Here is a 19,726-nt window from a genome sequence, read left to right as displayed (position 1 = left end):
TACTGATGCTTCACCTAGAAGTGATGGGTCGTATATAGAGAAGATATATATTACATCCTGTATTCACTCCCTGTGTTCCCTCCAGATGGAGGCAGTGACAGGAATCCACCAGAGAGGTGTCCCCGTCCTCTGTATTCCCAGGACTGTCCAGAGGGAAATGTCCCAGCAGACAATCAGCAGGTAGATGGCACTAAAGGTTCCACAAACGATCATCTTAAATAATTGCACCACTTTTATTGATTTTTTCCTTTTTTGTCTGTTTAGGGGGAAAATTTGATCAATATTAAGGTTGAGGTTAAAGATGAAGCTGAAGAGAAGATGGATCTTGGGGCCAATCAGCAGGGTAAGGAGGGGGAGACTGTCTTTAGGTTTAGGTGGCAAAAAAATAATTTTGGTCCTGACAGCCAGGTCCTGATGTATCTTACAGCCGGGAGGTTCCCCTAGATCTTCCTCCTCGTCCCATCCTCCTCCCCGCCCCCTCCTCCTCGGCTCCTCCTGATGACATGTAGCAGTGTATAATGGATTGTCTCCCTGTGTGTTCCCTACAGATGGAGGCAGTGACAGGAATCCCCCAGAGAGGTGTCCCCGTCCTCTGTATTCCCAGGACTGTCCAGAGGGAAATGTCCCAGCAGACAATCAGCAGGTAGACGTCTTAATATACGTTTTGAACATGTCACCAATTTTCTGAATAAATCTATATTTAAAGCAGCTATTGACATGAAATTCTGCCCAGATGTCGGTAACAACTCGTCTAGTTCACACAGACAAAGAAATCAGCACAGCTGTCACTATAGTTGTATCATATTGGCAGTTCTGTATTGGCCAAGACTTCAGAAGAGAAGGATTTAGGGGCAGTAATGTATGCCTTAAAATGAGTCACCAGTGCAACCAGGCGGTAGGGAAAGCAAATTGTATGCAGGGCTATGTGTGTGTGTGTGTGTGTGTGTGTGTGTGTGTGTATGTATGTATATAATATATAATATAATATATATATATACAGGAGGAAGAAGGGAAAGGGAGGACATGATGGAAACCTTTATATATGTTACAGGAGGAAGAAGGGAAAGGGGGGGGACATGATGGAAACCTTTATATATGTTACAGGGGGAAGAAGGGAAAGGGGGGGACATGATGGAAACCTTTATATATGTTACAGGAGGAAGAAGGGAAAGGGAGGACATGATGGAAACCTTTATATATGTTACCGGAGGAAGAAGGGAAAGGGGAGGACATGATGGAAACCTTTATATATGTTACAGGAGGAAGAAGGGAAAGGGAGGACATGATGGAAACCTTTATATATGTTACAGGAGGAAGAAGGAAAAGGGGGGGGACATGATGGAAACCTTTATATATGTTACAGGGGGAAGAAGGGAAAGGGGGGACATGATGGAAACCTTTATATATGTTACAGGGGGAAGAAGGGAAAGGGAGGACATGATGGAAACCTGTATATATGTTACAGGAGGAAGAAGGGAAAGGGAGGACATGATGGAACCTTTATATATGTTACCGGAGGAAGAAGGGAAAGGGGAGGACATGATGGAAACCTTTATATATGTTACAGGAGGAAGAAGGGAAAGGGAGGACATGATGGAAACCTTTATATATGTTACAGGAGGAAGAAGGAAAAGGGGAGGACATGATGGAAACCTTTATATATGTTACAGGAGGAAGAAGGGAAAGGGAGGACATGATGGAAACCTTTATATATGTTACAGGGGGAAGAAGGGAAGGGAGGACATGATGGAAACCTGTATATATGTTACAGGAGGAAGAAGGGAAAGGGAGGACATGATGGAAACCTTTATATATGTTACCGGAGGAAGAAGGGAAAGGGGAGGACATGATGGAAACCTTTATATATGTTACAGGAGGAAGAAGGGAAAGGGAGGACATGATGGAAACCTTTATATATGTTACAGGAGGAAGAAGGAAAGGGGAGGACATGATGGAAACCTTATATATGTTACAGGAGGAAGAAGGGAAAGGGAGGACATGATGGAAACCTTTATATATGTTACAGGAGGAAGAAGGGAAAGGGGAGGACATGATGGAAACCTTTATATATGTTACAGGAGGAAGAAGGGAAAGGGAGGACATGATGGAAACCTTTATATATGTTACAGGAGGAAGAAGGAAAAGGGGAGGACATGATGGAAACCTTTATATATGTTACAGGAGGAAGAAGGAAAGGGAGGACATGATGGAAACCTTTATATATGTTACAGGAGGAAGAAGGGAAAGGGGGGGGACATGATGGAAACCTTTATATATGTTACAGGGGGAAGAAGGGAAAGGGAGGACATGATGGAAACCTGTATATATGTTACAGGAGGAAGAAGGGAAAGGGAGGACATGATGGAAACCTTTATATATGTTACCGGAGGAAGAAGGGAAAGGGGAGGACATGATGGAAACCTTTATATATGTTACAGGAGGAAGAAGGGAAAGGGAGGACATGATGGAAACCTTTATATATGTTACAGGAGGAAGAAGGAAAAGGGGAGGACATGATGGAAACCTTTATATATGTTACAGGAGGAAGAAGGGAAAGGGAGGACATGATGGAAACCTTTATATATGTTACAGGAGGAAGAAGGGAAAGGGAGGGCATGATGGAAACCTTTATATATGTTACAGGAGGAAGAAGGGAAAGGGAGGGCATGATGGAAACCTTTATATATGTTACAGGAGGAAGAAGGGAAAGGAGGACATGATGCAGGGCTCCAGACTAAAAAATTTACCTAGGAGCCATTGGCTCCTAACCTGAAAAATTTAGGCGCCAAATAGAATATTTGGTCGCCAACATTTTAAACCATGTAAAATTAATGTTATGTTAAATGGGACTTACTGTGTGCAGAGGCCGCGGCAGCCTCATCCTCATCCTCCTCCTCATCCTCCTCCTTTAGATTCTCTCTTTTCTTAGTTTGAAAACGTTCAACATGGAAACTTGCAACTTGACAACCATATACCCCCCTGCTGCCGGTGTGTTCCCTCAGCCAGCTGCCATCTTACCGGCAATGATCTACTAATATATATAATATAGCCCCCGGCAGCCGATGACATATAGCCCCTGTGGCAATGTATATGGGAAGTGGTACTGTGCAGTGTATACATACACACACACACACACACACACACACTGAGGGAAGTGGTACTGTGCAGTCTATACATACAGACACTGAGGGAAGTGGTACTGTGCAGTCTATATATACAGACACTGAGGGAAGTGGTACTGTGCAGTCTATATATACAGACACTGAGGGAAGTGGTACTGTGCAGTCTATAAATACAGACACTGAGGGAAGTGGTACTGTGCAGTCTATATATACAGACACTGAGGGAAGTGGTACTGTGCAGTCTATATATACAGACACTGAGGGAAGTGGTACTGTGCAGTCTATATATACAGACACTGAGGGAAGTGGTACTGTGCAGTCTATATATACAGACACTGAGGGAAGTGGTACTGTGCAGTCTATACATACAGACTGAGGGAAGTGGTACTGTGCAGTCTATATATACAGACACTGAGGGAAGTGGTACTGTGCAGTCTATACATACAGACACTGAGGGAAGTGGTACTGTGCAGTCTATATATACAGACACAGAGGGAAGTGGTACTGTGCAGTCTATACATACAGACTGAGGGAAGTGGTACTGTGCAGTCTATATATACAGACAGAGGGAAGTGGTACTGTGCAGTCTATACATACAGACAGAGGGAAGTGGTACTGTGCAGTGTATATATATACAGACACTGAGGGAAGTGGTACTGTGCAGTCTATATATACAGACACAGAGGGAAGTGGTACTGTGCAGTCTATATATACAGACACTGAGGGAAGTGGTACTGTGCAGTCTATATATACAGACACTGAGGGAAGTGGTACTATGCAGTCTATACATACCCCCCCCCCTCGCACCGACTACCGCACCTGGCCGCCATCACAACAGACACACTACCAATCCCCCGCCCAGGCCACGGTCCCCCCACACACATTACTGGCCGCCCGCCACCCCTGCCGTCCCTCCGGTTGTACTCACCCACTATCTAAGCTTGGTGCCGCTGGGGTGAACTTGAAGAACCGCCAGGTGAGGAGAGGCGGGAGAGAGGCGCTGGAGGAGTGTGGCGCCTCTCCGTCCGTCCGTCCAATGAATGACGGACGTGCTGGATGACGTCACTGGAGAAGCGTGTCCCCGCACACATCATCCAGCACGTCCGTCATTCATTGGACGGACGGCCGCAGAGGCGCCACGTGATTCGGCGCAGCGTGCGGAAGGCGGAAGTCCTTAAAGAGACAGCGCGCTGCCGGGGCCAGTCGCAAATGGCGCCCAGATTTATTAATCTGGGCGCCATTTGCAAGATGTCAGTCTCATTGGCGACCATTTTGGTCGCCATCTGGAGCCCTGTGATGGAAACCTTTATATATGTTACAGGAGGAAGAAGGGGGAAAGGGAGGACATGATGGAAACCTTTATATATGTTACAGGAGGAAGAAGGGAAAGGGAGGACATGATGGAAACCTTTATATATGTTATATGTTTGAGGTCAGGTGATTGACCTTTCTAGAAGTTTTCTCCACTGTACCTTGTCTGTGCATTTGGGATCATTGTCTTGCGGTAATGTCCGCCCTCATCTTTATCCTCGTTAATGTAGAAGACTCTTTTTCAAAAATACCTCAATACATTTGTTCATTTATCTTCCCGTTAGTCATGTGACGTTTGCCAGTGCCATATGCTGAAAAACATCTCTCAGTATTACACATCATCCTGGACATCTACAGGGTATTGTGCCTGTGTGCATTGGACGGGTGTTAGAATGTCATGTCGATAGCAATTTTATATCTAGATTTATCTAGGGTGAGTGTTTCATCCTGTGTGACCGGGAAGTGATGGAACTCAAGATCCTTTTGCATTTCTTTCTCTGTAGGCTGAAGAGCTGATCGATATTAAGGTTGAGGTTATAGATGAAGGAGAAGATGAGATGGATGGAGGCAGAGACAGGAATCCACCAGAGAGATGTCCCTGTCCTCTGTATTCCCAGGACTATCCAGAGGGAAGTCACAATATAAAAGTGGAGGATGAAGCAGAAGAAGAGAGGATGAGGGGCGATCCCCAGTGTATGAGTGAGGTGAAGGAGGAGGAGACGCCGGGTGCTGCTATACCAGGTAGGGGAGGATGGAGGTACACAGGGATATAAGGGGTACCTGTCTAGTTTTGTTAGGTTAACCCTTGATTATTGGTCTCTCAGTGCTATTAAACCCCTACTCCTCTCTGCTATACCATGTAGAGGTGCTGGTGAACATGCTGGGACCTTGCTGGGAGATGGCACTATAGATGGAGCGGAGATATAAGCAAAGATCAACAGATGTTGGCAAAATCTTGTGATCAGACTGAATTATATAAATATATATCAGTATTATCTCGTTAGACTAGTAGCCACGTGGCTATGTCAGTACAGTACCATGAGCTCCCGGCATCATATTGATGCACAATGCAGGGAGGTTCGTAAATCCGGTCCACAGCACGTGTTCCGGGCATGGATCATGTTTACGAGACGTGAATGCGGCCTTATTCACCTTATTAGTAGTTTTGGCTTAAATAAACCATTGAAGGTTACAGTTTGGGCCTAATTTAACTCTTGAAGTTCAGATTGAATGTGGCTTTGATGGGTTTGGTTCGCTTATCTTTAGTTTGCAAACTGATATGTAAAGAGAAATGTAAAAAATAAAACAGCAGCAAGCTAAGGGTTACACTAAGCACAGAGCTGCTGCTGAGATGAGAGGGAATCCTTTACTGACCTTTCAGGGACAGCATCGATTCTTTGGAGGAAGGAGACAGGCAAAGAGCAAACGCTTCACCCCTACTTCCTGCGTTCCGTCTCGCTCCATCTGTTCCTATAGACATTCAGGGCTGAATAACAAGCTGTCAACTGCAAACACTTACAGTCCGCTAGTGATGTCCGTGCAGCCCTAAGAGGAGCTGGCATATAGTCAGTGAGCCTGCCTTTTATTTTATTTGATGGCTTTTAAAAAAATTCAAACCATTAACAAATATATGTTCCTCACAATCTCTCCATTCCCGGCTTATAGCGCTTTTATCCTTTGGTCTATGGGGCTGTGTCAGGTGTCAGTTTTTGCGCCATGATGTGTTCTTTCGCTGACGCCGTTTACTGTGCGAGATCAGGAATGTGATTGATTAATAGTTCGGGCGATTACACACGCGGCGATAGCAAACATGTTTATTTATTTGTTTTTATTTATAAAATGGGTAAAGGGAGGTGATTCAGACTTTTATTTTGCTGCAGCGCGATTTACCCACTAGAAACCAGGGAATTGGCTGCAGTTAGTCAAATTTGACAGCTGCATCTGAAGACTTAATTAGCGGGCACGGCGATCGGACCGTGCCCGCTAATAGCCGCGGTCCCGGGCTACATGCCGCACCCGGGACCGCGGCAGTTCAGAGCGGGGTCGCCGCACAGCCCCGCTCTGAACGCTCCCACCCGCGCGAGGACGTACAGTTACGCCCTCGTGCAGTAAGGGGTTAATTATGGGAAATGCACATTTACTGCTATTTTCCTAATTTGGTAGATTGCGGAGACGTCACCGAATTTTTGAGAATTTGAAGTCATGAATCAGGGTGTATTCCAATGGAGTTTCCAGCAGGGGGCGCACTATAAATAGAATTCAATGCGTACCATTGACTTCTATATATAGTGCGCCCCTGCTGGACACTCCATTGAAATCAATGGCTGTCTATGGAACAAGATCAATCTGCACATATATATACACTGTACTACTGCCCCATCATCTGCTCATACTATGAGCAGATGATGGGGAAGTAGTACCAGGGCTATCCCTATCACCGCCCCTGCTGTCACTGGTACGTCCGGCGGGTCCGCTGCTGTAATTGAGGCCCCGGTCTCAGGGCGGGGGGGGGGGAGTAAGCTCCGGTCTCAGGCCTACTTCCCCCCCCCTGAGACCGGGGCCTCAATTACAGCAGCGGACCCGCCTGAGGTACCAGTGACAGCAGGGGCAGTGATGGGGATAGCCCTGGTACTACTTCCCTATCATCTGCTCATAGTATGAGTAGATGATGGGGGAGTAGTACCAGGGCATATGTGACGGTAGCGGGGCGGGGTGGGGGCGGATTGGGTATGGCCCTGGTTCTTCTCCCCCATCATCTGCTATCCCCCATCATACTTTGAGCAGATGATGGGGGAGTAGTACATATACTAGTAGTGCATATATGTGCAGACTCACCTGTTCCATAGACAGCCATTGATTCCAATAGAGTGTCCAGCAGGGTGCGCTATATATAGAAGTCAATGGCACTCATTGAATTCTCTATATATAGTGCGCCCCCTGCTGGACACATTGGAATTACACCCTGATTTGTGACGTCACCAAATTTTTGAGAATTTGAAGTCACCGTGATCTATTAAATTAAGGGAAATAGCAGTAAATGTGTATTTCCCATAATTAATGTTCATTAGGAATTTGTCTAACTTTCCATAACTAATAACATATTAAAAAATGCTTTTGGCTGGAGTTGCCCTTTAACTTGGATGAGCTATGGGACTGCACCTGAGCTGCAGCCGGGGTCCGGACAGCTGGCCTCCGCAGTCCGCCAGTTGAGGACCCCTGCTCTAGACTTTTCAATTTAATTGTAGTATTATAAACCTGCCGACTCTGTGGTTTGAAGTCTCAAAATCCATCTTTAATCCTAACAGAAAATCCTATTGGAAACGTCCTGGTATTGCTGAACTATAAAGAAGAGGATGAAGGTGCGGAGCAGCACTCCTCAGGAGAAGCCCTCCTCCTCCCCCTTGCTGTACATCCAGGACGTCACACTACAGATCTATCATATAATCCTCCTGACCATGAGGAACCTTCTCCTGACCGCTCACACACTGCCACCACAGGGACCGGTCAGGAAGGGTCAAAAAGGTATCAATGTGATGAATGTGGAAAAGAGTTTACAACAAGCTCAAATCTACTTAGACACACAGCAAATCACACAGGAGAGAAGCCATATTCATGTTCACAGTGTGGGAAATGTTTCATAAGTAAATCAAATCTCATTGTGCATTCAAAAATCCACACAGGGGAGAAGCCACATTCATGTTCAGAATGTGGGAAATGCTTTAGAAGCAAATCGAATCTTGTTATGCATGAGAGAAGTCACACAGGTGAGAAGCCGTATTCCTGTTCAGAATGTGGAAAACGATTTATTACTAAAATCAGACTCATGAATCATCAGAGAATTCACACAGGAGAAAAGCCTTATTCATGTTCAGTGTGTGGGAAGTGTTTTACAAATAAATCACCTCTTATTATACACAAGAGAAGTCACACAGGAGAGAAGCCATATTCATGTCCAGAATGTGGTAAGTGTTTTACAAATAAGCCAGGGCTTGTTATCCATAAAAGAATTCATACAGGAGAGAAGCCATATTCATGCTCCACATGTGGGAAATGTTTTACGAATCAGGCAACCCTTGCTACACATGAGAGAATTCACACAGGGGAGAAGCCATACTCATGTTCAGAATGTGGGAAATGTTTTAGAAATAAATCTGATCTTGTTAAACACGAGAGAAGTCACACAGGGGAAAAGCCATATTCATGTTCAGAATGTGGGAAATGTTTTAACAATCAGTCAACACTTGCCAAACATGAGAGAAGTCACACAGGGGAGAAGCCATTTTCATGTTTAGAATGTGGGAAATGTTTTTTCCAAAAAGCCCATCTCATTAAACACGAGAGAATTCACACTGGAGAGAAGCCATTTTCATGTTCAGACTGTGGGAAATGTTTTACAGAAAAATCTCATCTTGTTAGACATGAGAAAAGTCACAGAAGGGCAAAGCCAGTTTGATTTTGTATGTGTGGGAAATGTTTTTGTATTATTATTACTACATTAAGAAGAACACATCAGAGAAATATGAATGTGAGACATTTGCAGTATATATGTATTTTTCTTATATCTGGTCGCTGCACCAATGATTTATTAAATAAATAATTCACAATTCTCAGCGGCTCCTTGATATACAGGAAGGATTCCCGGCATTGGTTGGTTTGCACTGTGTCCTGTCAGGAGGGGGTGGAGGGCTGAAAAATTAGGTCAACTAGAATGCATACCTGGGGCCTCGCAGGCCCGCTCTGTTAATTGTTTTCTATTTACTGCAAGATGACCATATTTTCCGCTTTATAAGACGCACTTTTTAGCAAGGAAATATCTTGCTAAAAAGTGCCTGCGTCTTATAATCAGACTGCCTTAACTCCTTCCCTGATGGTCGGGCACAGTGCTGACTGTGCCCGACGGCTGTAAAAGCTGTGCAGTCCTCTCCCCTCTCCTGTCGGTAGTGATCAGTGAGATCAGTGCCCGGCAGGAGAGAAATCGGGAGGGGATATGCACTGCAACCTACTGTGCTGAAGGACCTGTGGTGACTAATCACATGACTTACATTCCACAGGTCCTTAACCCTCCGTCACATACAATATCGGTTCTAACGAGTTCACATACAATAGGCCTGACAGGCACATCTTTTACTTTCATTTCTCCTTCCTCACCAGATTGTGAGGAACTCCACCCCCTCCAGGTAGTCTCCTGTCTCTAGCAGCTTCAGGAGGACAGATATAAATGCGCTAATCTCTCAGGCTCATTGTATGTGAACGCGTCACACTCAATAAGGTTGGTATTTTATGTTTTTATTCATCACAATTGTTTATTTAGCTTGTTTTATGAATGTGAGGATATTTCATAGAAATAAGGCAGATTAAAAAGAAAGTGTGCTGCTCAGGCATATACAGTAGTTCCCTAACACATATTCCTTCTCTTGCTTCAGATTATCTGCTGAAATGGAGAGGAAAATGTACAATTTATCAAAAAACCTTGATGTTGAGGAAGTAACAAAGATGCTGTTAGATGATGCAGACCCCACACTGAATGAGGATTTAGGAGAGGAAAGTGAGATTGATTCTCATGATGAGGTGGAGGTATGTGAAGTGGATTCTGAAACAGAGCAAGATGGTGACAGTGATGAGGATGAAGATGTAGAATCTAATTATATGGGAAAAGATAAAAAAACCCAATGGAACAAGAAGCCACTCCAGAAAAAACGTAGGGAACCTCAAAACGTTATTACTCACCTTCCTGCAGTTATAGGAACTGCAAGTAATGCAAAAACTGCAGTTGAATGTTGGAATAGTTTATTTACAGATGACGTTCTGGACTCTATTGTCACATATACCAACCAATATATAGACATTATAAGGGACAAGTTAATCTGCAACAGAACCATCAAGGCCACAGATGAAATAGAACTGCGTGCTTTTTTTGGATTATTATACCTTGCAGGAGCTTATAGGGCAAGTAGACAAAGTTTGGAGGAACTTTGGAGTAAAGATGGGGATGGAGTTGAAAAATTTGGCCTTGTCATGTCCATAAACAAGATTCAAGCTTCTAATTTGTTGCCTTCGGTTTGACGACAGAACTACCCGAACCGAACGTAAAACACACGACCGACTTGCTCCAATTCGTGATATATTCCAAAAATTTGTTGAAAACTGTAAAAAAAGCTATTCCCCTGGGGAGAATCTCACTATTGACGAAATGCTCCCTGGTTTTTGTGGTAGATGGGCCTTTCGTCAATATATTCCATCAAAGCCTAACAAATCTGGAATAAAAATGTATGCCCTTGTTGATGCCAGTAAGACCTACACTTACAACCTGGAAGTTTATGCAGGAAAACAACCAGAAGGTCCTTCTGTGTCAGCAACGAACCCAGTGATGTTGTAAAAAGACTGGCTGAGCCCTTATTTGGATCGGGTCGCAATATAACAGCTGACAATTGGTTTTCAAATTGTGATCTGATTGATTATCTGAAAATGCAGAAGCTTTCATATGTCGAAACTGTAAGAAAAAATAAAAAAGAATTGCCTACACAGCTTGTAAGTGTGAAAGGGAGACAACAGTACAGCAGTATGTTTGCATTCCATAATGGAAAGGTTTTGGTTTCCTATGTACCACAAGCAAAAAAAATTGTACTTCTTCTATCAACACTTCATGATGTCCTCGATCCAGGGACTGAGGCACAAAACCCCCCGGAGATAATGACATTTTATAATGCAACCAAAGGGGGTGTTGATACAGCTGATCAGATGTGCTCAACTTGCTCAACTTTCAACGTCAGCAGAAACACCAAACGCTGGCCAATGGTCATATTTTTTGCTATGTTGAATTTGGGTGGTATAAACTCTCAAGCTTGGACCACTCCGTAGACGATTGTATCTGAAAAAATTGGCCCATGAACTAGTGCTTGGAGAGCTACGCAGGAGAAGTATGAAAACAATCGGTATCCCCTCTCGCCTTCAAGTTCAGCTAAAAAGATTCCGTCCAGACGAGGATAGTGAAAATTCACCACCTGCAGCACCTCCCAAAAGAAGGAGATGCACCACCTGCACCACGGAAAGCGGAATCAGAAGGCTTTCTAATTATGAATGTCTCAAATGTCATAATGCAATCTGCCTGACACATGCAAAAATGATGTGTAATTCTTGCTCTTTGCTCTGCTAGTCTAATTTTTCTGGGGAAACTTCAGGACCTAATTCTGATTGAATATGTGTTTAATAGTACTTAAGGTACCTTAAAATTAAGCATGTTTCCATAAATTTTCTTTGTAGAGTTTTTTTGACAGTGTCGAACTGGGGACTATTTGTCGGGAGTTTTAAAATGTTGGCAGTAAATGGTTTTTTTTTTTTCACCTGATTATGTGTAGTCTCTTTTATTACATCCCTATGAAGGTCACTGATCACTTTTAGCGCACTGACATTAAAAACATTAGATATTATAGGTATTTTTCTAGCCTGCGATATTGTATGTGACGGAGGGTTAAGGTCCAGTGGTCCTGTTTCCTGTCCAATGGGAGTAGGAGGTGGTCCTCTCCAGGGGTGCCGTCTTGGGCTCAAAGAAAAGAAATTACCCGGCTAGAACTCGTCCTCTCAGGCTGGAAACAGATAAATTAGCCCCCATTAGCTACATCTGGAATCTTTTTATCAAGAACTATACAAAGCATTACCATTCTAGTGAAAATGTAACGGTGGATGAGCAACTTCTTGCATTCAGTATGTGCCCAGCACATAAAATGTTCTGGATGTGTGATGCTACAAGCTATTATGGAATGAATGGTCTGATTTACTGTGGCAAACGCTCCCGTCCAGAAGGACTGAAGGACGTAGTAAAGGACAAAGTAAAAACACTTGCTAAACCAATTTTCCACTCTGGAAAAAATTTAGCAATGGGCAACTACTTCAGCAATCTAGAACTGGCCACTTTTGTGCTTCAGAAACAAATGACACTTGTTGTTACAACGAAGCAAAACCGCATAGAAATTCCTCCAGTCATGAAGCACAATCAACATCGACAACTTTATGATAGTGTATTTGGCTTCTGCAATCAAGCGACAATGGTGTCTTATAAAGCTAAGAAAGAAAAATCGCTGATATTACTGATATGACTTTTCACTGTGACCACAACTGTGGTTCAATTTGAGGAAGAGCCCTTTTTCTTTTCTAGAGAAACAGACTACTTTGGTGTCCTCTGACTCTTCCCAAGGAGCACAATTGTGGTTTCCCCCATTTTTACTGTATGTATGTATATTAGTAAAACCTTGTCACCGGCCTCTGACCCTTTTCAATGAGCCCAGTGGTGGAAATTCTCACGTAGCATACACTGTTTGGGGATTATACTAAAGGAGACTTTGTCCCCCTCCTCCTGTTTCAATGACGTTCTTACAGCCACCAGCCCCTCAGCACAGATGACCCCATTGCTGTGCCCCAAAAAGGACAGTTACTAAAGTTTTGCAGCCCAACTATCTCTCACTGCCAGCCATGCCAACCTCTCCCTACACAATGGCAGCAGGACTTGTGACCAGCATTATTATACACCAGGGTCACATGTCCCACTATGCCCCTATGGAGCAAGGCTGAGAGTGCCAGGATAACAGTGATGTCTACAAGTTTCAACAAACTTTATTAACAAACATATGTGGTACTGTTTATTGATTGGTTTGTGAGCATGAATGCATAGGTTCATGCACAAGTTAGAACTTGGTGGTTCCAATTCCCTTTCCCTTAATTATAATCTTTGAGGAAATATGAAAACACAAAAGGAGGGAGGGAGAGCTTACACTCTATGAGGAGGAGGAGGAGGAGGAGACACAGGAGGAGTGAGGACCCTGCTCACAGGAGCTTAAACTCTATGAGGAGGAGGAGGAGGAGACACAAGAGGAGTGAGGACCCTGCTCACAGGAGCTTACACTCTATGAGGAGGAGGAGGAGACACAGGAGGAGTGAGGACCCTGCTCACAGGAGCTTACACTCTATGGGGAGGAGGAGGAGACACAGGAGGAGTAAGGACCCTGCTCACAGGAGCTTACACTCTATGAGGAGGAGGAGGAGACAGGAGGAGTGAGGACCCTGCTCACAGGAGCTTACACTCTATGAGGAGGAGGAGGAGACAGGAGGAGTGAGGACCCTGCTCACAGGAGCTTACACTCTATGGGGAGGAGGAGGAGGAGACACAGGAGGAGTGAGGACCCTGCTCACAGGAGCTTACACTCTATGGGGAGGAGGAGGAGACACAGGAGGAGTGAGGACCCTGCTCACAGGAGCTTACACTCTATGGGGAGGAGGAGGAGACACAGGAGGAGTAAGGACCCTGCTCACAGGAGCTTACACTCTATGAGGAGGAGGAGGAGACAGGAGGAGTGAGGACCCTGCTCACAGGAGCTTACACTCTATGAGGAGGAGGAGGAGACAGGAGGAGTGAGGACCCTGCTCACAGGAGCTTACACTCTATGAGGAGGAGGAGGAGACAGGAGGAGTGAGGACCCTGCTCACAGGAGCTTACACTCTATGAGGAGGAGGAGGAGACAGGAGGAGTGAGGACCCTGCTCACAGGAGCTTACACTCTATGAGGAGAAGGAGGAGACACAGGAGGAGTGAGGACCCTGCTCACAGGAGCTTACACTCTATGGGGAGGAGGAGGAGACACAGGAGGAGTGAGGACCCTGCTCACAGGAGCTTACACTCTATGGGGAGGAGGAGACACAGGAGGACTGAGGACCCTGCTCACAGGAGCTTACACTCTATGGGGAGGAGGAGGAGGAGACACAGGAGGAGTGAGGACATGAAGTATATTGTGCTGCTGAGCTCCGCCCCCACATGTACTGGTCACATGATTGTGACATCATCACAGGTCCTACACCTCCAGAATCTACCAGATACAGAGCAGAAGATCCTAGAACTCACCCACAGGATGACTGAGCTGCTGACTGGAGAGGTGACACTGGGGAATGCTGGGAGATGATAGAGTAATCCAGGAGGCAGCAGGCTGGGGGGGATGACTGTGTGATCATTGTGTGTGTCAGGTTCCTATAAGGTGTCAGGATGTGGCCGTCTATTTCTCCATGGAGGAGTGGGAGTATGTAGAAGGACACAAGGATCTGTACCGGGGGGAGCAGCCGCTCATGATGGAGGATCAGCCGCCCGGCCTCACAGCACAAGGTAAGAGGAGACCTTCCTGATTCTAGAGTAGGGGGGAGGGGCCCCTACATCCTCCTCCTCCCATCCTCCTCCTCCCATCCTCCTCCTCCCATCCTCCTCCTCCTCCCATCCTTCTCTTCCCCCCATCCTCCTCCTCCCCATCCTCCCCCCCCCTCCCATCCTCCTCCTCCTCCTGATGACATGTAGCAGTGTATAATGGATTGGCTCCCTGTGTGTTCCCTACAGATGGAGGCAGTGACAGGAATCCACCAGAGAGGTGTCCCCGTCCTCTGTATTCCCAGGACTGTCCAGAGGGAAATGTCCCAGCAGACAATCAGCAGGTAGATGAGGCTGATGCTATAGCACTATATCTCTATAGCGCCCCCCGGTGGTTGTTGCTCCTGCACTCATAGATGTGATGAGGCTGATAGATACATGTTGCTGGTTTCTTATGTTGATGTGTTAGATTTTCCCTCCTGTCTGCTGGATTGTACTGAATTGTTCTATATGTCCCATCAGGGGGGAGATCAGGTGACTAATATTAAAGTGGAGGATGAAGCAGAAGAAGAGAGGATGAGGGGCGATCCCCCGTGTATGAGTGAGGTGAAGGAGGAGGAGGCGCTGGGAGCTGCTATACCAGGTATGGGAGCCTGTAGTAATGGCTGCTATAATGTAGTTATGTCCTTATGAGATGTTCCTGAGGTTATGATATTGCTGTATTCTATATTATATTCTACCACTAATCAATGTGTATTGTGGATGCAGTTATCACAATGCACAACCTGCATGGCCTTTAAGGTCTCCTTCTCTCTCCATTAGACTATACAGACCTCATTGTCCATGATTTGTCTTATGATGCATTGTCATTAGGGATGAGGGAAATTACAGTAAAAGTGCTTGTTAGGATCGTCTGGCAGCTTGTCAGTCTTTGTCGCTACTCCTCAGGTTCCTGGAAAAGCTCGATCAAGTCCTGAGAAACTCAGAGAAGTTTTCTGGGACTGGATCAAGCTTTTCCCGGCACGTGGAGCGGCACGGACTGACAAGCTGGCCGTCGTTCCTAATAAAGCGCTTCGCTCCTACTATAAATTCGCTCCTCCCTATTTCCAACCTTTAAGTGTTATTAATGTATCTGTGGTTTAACACAAGTCTCATCGTCCATCTTTAATCCTCATAGAAAAGATCTTAGAGGGAAACGTCAAGGTATCAATAAATTATAAAGCAGAAGCTGGCGGTGCGGAGCAGCACTCCTCAGGAGAAGCCCTCCTCCCCCTTACTGTACATCCAGGACGTCACACTACAGATCTATCATATAATCCTCCTGACCATGAGGAACCTTCTCCTGACCGCTCACACACCGCGACCACAGGGACTGAGCTGAGAGAGGGGAAAAAGTTTCAGTGCGGTGAATGTGGAAAAGAGTTAAAAACAAGCTCAAGCCTTTTTAGGCACAGAAGACGTCACACAGGAGAGAAGTTGTATTCATGCCCAGAATGTGGGAAATGTTTCACAAGTAAATCATATCTTTCGATACATGAGAGATGTCACACTGGAGAGAAGCCATATTCCTGTTCAGAATGTGGCAAATGTTTTATACAGAAATCACATCTTGTTAAACACGAGAGAAGTCACAGAGGAGAAAGACCACATTCATGTTCAGAATGTGAGAAATGTTTTACAGATAAACCAAGTCTTGTTAGACATCAAAAAAGCCACACAGGAGAAAAACCATTCTCTTGTTCAGAATGTGGAAAATGCTTTAGTGCTAAAATCAACCTAAAGAATCATCAGAGAAATCACACTGGGGAGAAGCCCTTTTCATGTTCAGAATGTGGGAAATGTTTTACACATTATTCAATTCTTGTTGTACATGAGAGGAGTCACACAGGAGAGAAGCCATATTCTTGTTCAGAATGTGGTTGTTGTTTTACATATCAATCCAGTCTTGCTAGACATGAAAGAAGTCACACAGGAGAAATGCCGTATTTATGTACAGAATGTGGGAAATGTTTTAAAGATAAATCCAGTCTGGTTACACATCACAGAAGTCACACAGGAGTTAAGCCGTATTCATGTTCAGAATGTGGGTTATGTTTTACAACTAAAGTCAAACTAACTACTCATCAGAGAAGTCACACAGGAGAAAAGCCTTTCTTTTGTTCAGAATGTGGGAAACGTTTTACAGAGAAATCAAGTCAGATTAGACATGAGAGAAGTCACACAGGGGACAAGCCTTTTTCATGCTCAGAATGCGAGAGATGTTTTATAAGTAAAATCAAGCTGAGATCCCATCAGAGAAGCCACACTGGAGAGAAGCCATTCCCATGTTCTGAGTGTGAGAAATGTTTTATAAATCAGTCAAGTCTTGTTAAACATGAGAGAAGTCACAAAGGGGAGTGCCCATTTTGATGGTTTGTATATGAGAAACATCTAAAAAACATGTGAGAAAGGAAAAAAAAACCCTACATTTTTATCATATCTTGTTCCAGACATTTTTCGGGTAGAAGTTTTCTGACTTCACTAAACGCTCAGATTACATGTATCTGATGTGAACCATGGAGGAAAAGAAGCTGAAATTACTGTAGAATTTCATTAATATAGCGCCGACATATTCCACTGCGCTGTACAGAGGTCACATTGGTTCCATGCCGTATATAAAGGTTGGGGAATTACAACCTGAACTTTAAATTCCTTTCTATAAGAACCAATCTCCTAATACATAGACACTCCTTTCCCAAGATAAAGTGAATCCTATGGAATTTCTTGTTTTTTTGTCATGGTCACTATTTAAAGGGATTGCCCGGGAGCTGAGATACCGCCCGGTGCTCGCTTGTCTCTGCTCATCTCGGTAGTGTGCCTTCTGAGACAAGTATGTAGTTAGATTTGGGTGAAGGCAAAATCAGACATAAGAGAAACAGATCGCTGATCTCAGGGAGACCAGCCAAAGAGAACACTGCAGCGCTCAATGCAGTGACATCCTGGGTGCATTGCTCCCTTGGAAACATGAATATGCAAAAACGAAGAGCCTGTGGAGTCTCGAAACACAGGACTAGCCAGATCCCTCCGGGAAGGACCCTATGGTGGTTTTGGTGGTCTCCCTACAGGAGCCAACCCTCGGCCGGGTCCTTCCCAGAGCCACATCTGGCTAGTCCTGTGTTTTGAGACTCTTAAATGAGGCTCCACAGGCTCGCGTTTTTTTGAATAGAAACAGAGGAAGTGATAGCCCGGGAGCAGAACTGTTAAAGACCTTGTCTGCTCCTGGACCAGCCCTTTAAAGTGAATGTCCCCCACCAGTTTGGTACAGACACGGAGGCAACCATTCACCCCCAGCGAGTTCCCTCTTTGAGCCCCTTTTCTGATAGACAGAACTTGCTCAGTGTTGGACAGTTACCTTGGCGCCCCCCAATCCTTTTAGAATGGGCGGGAGACCTACAATGGGGGTAAATTTAAGGTTCTCCAAGTAACAATTATAGACAGTGTAAGGAGTAATAACACAAACAACGTGTGAAATGTCGGGGGGGGGGGGGGGGGGGGGGGGCGCCTCGGCTTGCGATTTATTGCAATCTACATAAGAGCTGTAGAAGTGAAAGGGAAATAAGTAGCAGTAATATGATGGAAGATTCCAGGTCTCCTGCTGCCCGTGTGGTATCAGTTTGTGGCCCGTCCATGTCTTCATGTGATCGCTTGTCCCAATGTGGAGATTCTCTCTGCCCCCGGTGTCTGTCTCTATCTATCATTAATGCACTAATAGTGGTTGTCTATATAGAAGACCAAGGGTGCGTTTACACAGACAGATTTATCTGACAGATTTTTGAAGCCAAAGCCAGGAATGGATTTGAAAAGAGGAGAAATCTTTCCTTTATGATCTTTTCCCTGTTTATAGTCTGTTCTGGGCTTTGGCTTCTGTCAGATAAATCGGTCTGTGTAAACGCACCCTGACGCAGACTTGTTACGCTCGTACTCGCCTTCCTTGTAGACCAAAATCACTTACATATGTGCATGTGTCTCCATGTAGTTAACCAGTTACACTGTAATCATGTGACTATGTGTAATATAACGTATATATAAGGATGAGACACATTCGTATACAGAATTATCAATAGACAAATCCTCTTCAGTCTTTGTTTAGAAATCGATGTAATGTTTACTAACACTTTAAGGCTATGTTCACACTACGTAAAAGTACCAGCAACAACGGCCGTACTTTGTGCGGAGTGCAACATAGCCTATTCAGCTATGGGATCCCAGCCGGAGCGTATACACATCGTATACGCTCCAGACGGGATCCTGCACGGGGCCACAAATAACTGACATGTCCGTTTTCTGCGCTGTAGAAATGAATTGTGAAATGAATGAATTGCGGCCGTAGGAAGCCCTGTCAGTTCACACAGTGAAGCGAGCGGCTCCGGACGCTCACTTTACTGTGTGCTATGGGAGGTTCTGATGCGCCAGCATCAGAACCCTGCGGCCGGAAAGACCGGCCGGGATGATCCGTGCAGAGACCGGCCGTTCTGTGACCCGGCCGGGTCACAGAACGGCCGGTCTCTATACGTAGTGTGAACATAGCCTAAGGCTATGTTCCCACACAGTAAGAGACTGGCCGTTCCGTGACCCGGCGGGTCACGGAACGGCCTGTCTCTGCACGGATCATCCCGGCCGGTACTTCCGGCCGCAGGGTTCTGATGCTGGCGCATCAGCGTGCGCCCGCATCAGAACTTCCCCCTGCACACAATGAGGCGAGCGGCCTAAGCAGCTCGCTTCACTGTGTGAACTGACAGGGTTTCTTACGGCCACAATTCGTTGAATTGCGGCCGCAGAAAACTGACATGTAAGTTATTTGCGGGGCCGCACAGGATCCCAGCCGGAGCGTATACGATGTGTATACGCTCTGGCCGGGATCCCATAGATCAATAGGCTACTTTGCACTCCGCACAAAGTACGGCCGTTGTTTCTGATGGCAACAACGGTCCTACTTTTAGGTGGTGTGAACATAGCCTTACACGTATGACGAGATCAATATTGTAACACATTAATGATACTAATCGTTCCTAGCCAGACGAAGCGCCGTAGCAGGCGCAAAACATTGTTGCTCCTGTGAACACACCTGCGTTTCCATCTCCCCTCTCCCCGCAGCACTTGGTTCTGATGTACCCGTAAATAAACCACCAGCATCT

The 19,726-nt window shown here is 45.3% G+C and overlaps 1 protein-coding gene across 7 annotated transcripts in view; it reads left to right on the top strand.

Annotated features, from left to right (window-relative positions):
- The window catches only part of LOC138797152 (zinc finger protein 84-like), an 863,099-nt gene that overhangs the window by 716,174 nt on the left and 127,199 nt on the right, over positions 1-19,726 (top strand). Inside the window, exons 3-8 of one of the 7 annotated variants that reach the window (XM_069976972.1) lie at positions 86-180; positions 265-343; positions 549-643; positions 4,937-5,174; positions 7,739-8,880; positions 15,948-17,598. The exons of 4 other annotated variants lie outside the window; for them this stretch is intronic. In XM_069976972.1, the coding sequence (XP_069833073.1) occupies positions 86-180; positions 265-343; positions 549-643; positions 4,937-5,174; positions 7,739-8,880; positions 15,948-16,961 (2,663 nt within the window). In that variant the 3' untranslated portion in view covers positions 16,962-17,598. Of the gene's footprint in view, positions 1-85; positions 181-264; positions 344-548; positions 644-4,936; positions 5,175-7,738; positions 8,881-14,805; positions 15,196-15,729; positions 17,599-19,726 lie in introns of those variants that run through there. 2 more of the 7 variants (XM_069976971.1, XM_069976967.1) reach the window with 2 other exon arrangements.

This window comes from Dendropsophus ebraccatus, chromosome 7 (genome assembly GCF_027789765.1).
Source record: "Dendropsophus ebraccatus isolate aDenEbr1 chromosome 7, aDenEbr1.pat, whole genome shotgun sequence".
Lineage (NCBI taxonomy): Eukaryota > Metazoa > Chordata > Amphibia > Anura > Hylidae > Dendropsophus > Dendropsophus ebraccatus.
Note: the sequence above shows the minus strand (reverse complement) of the source record. Positions and strands in the feature narration are given on the sequence as shown.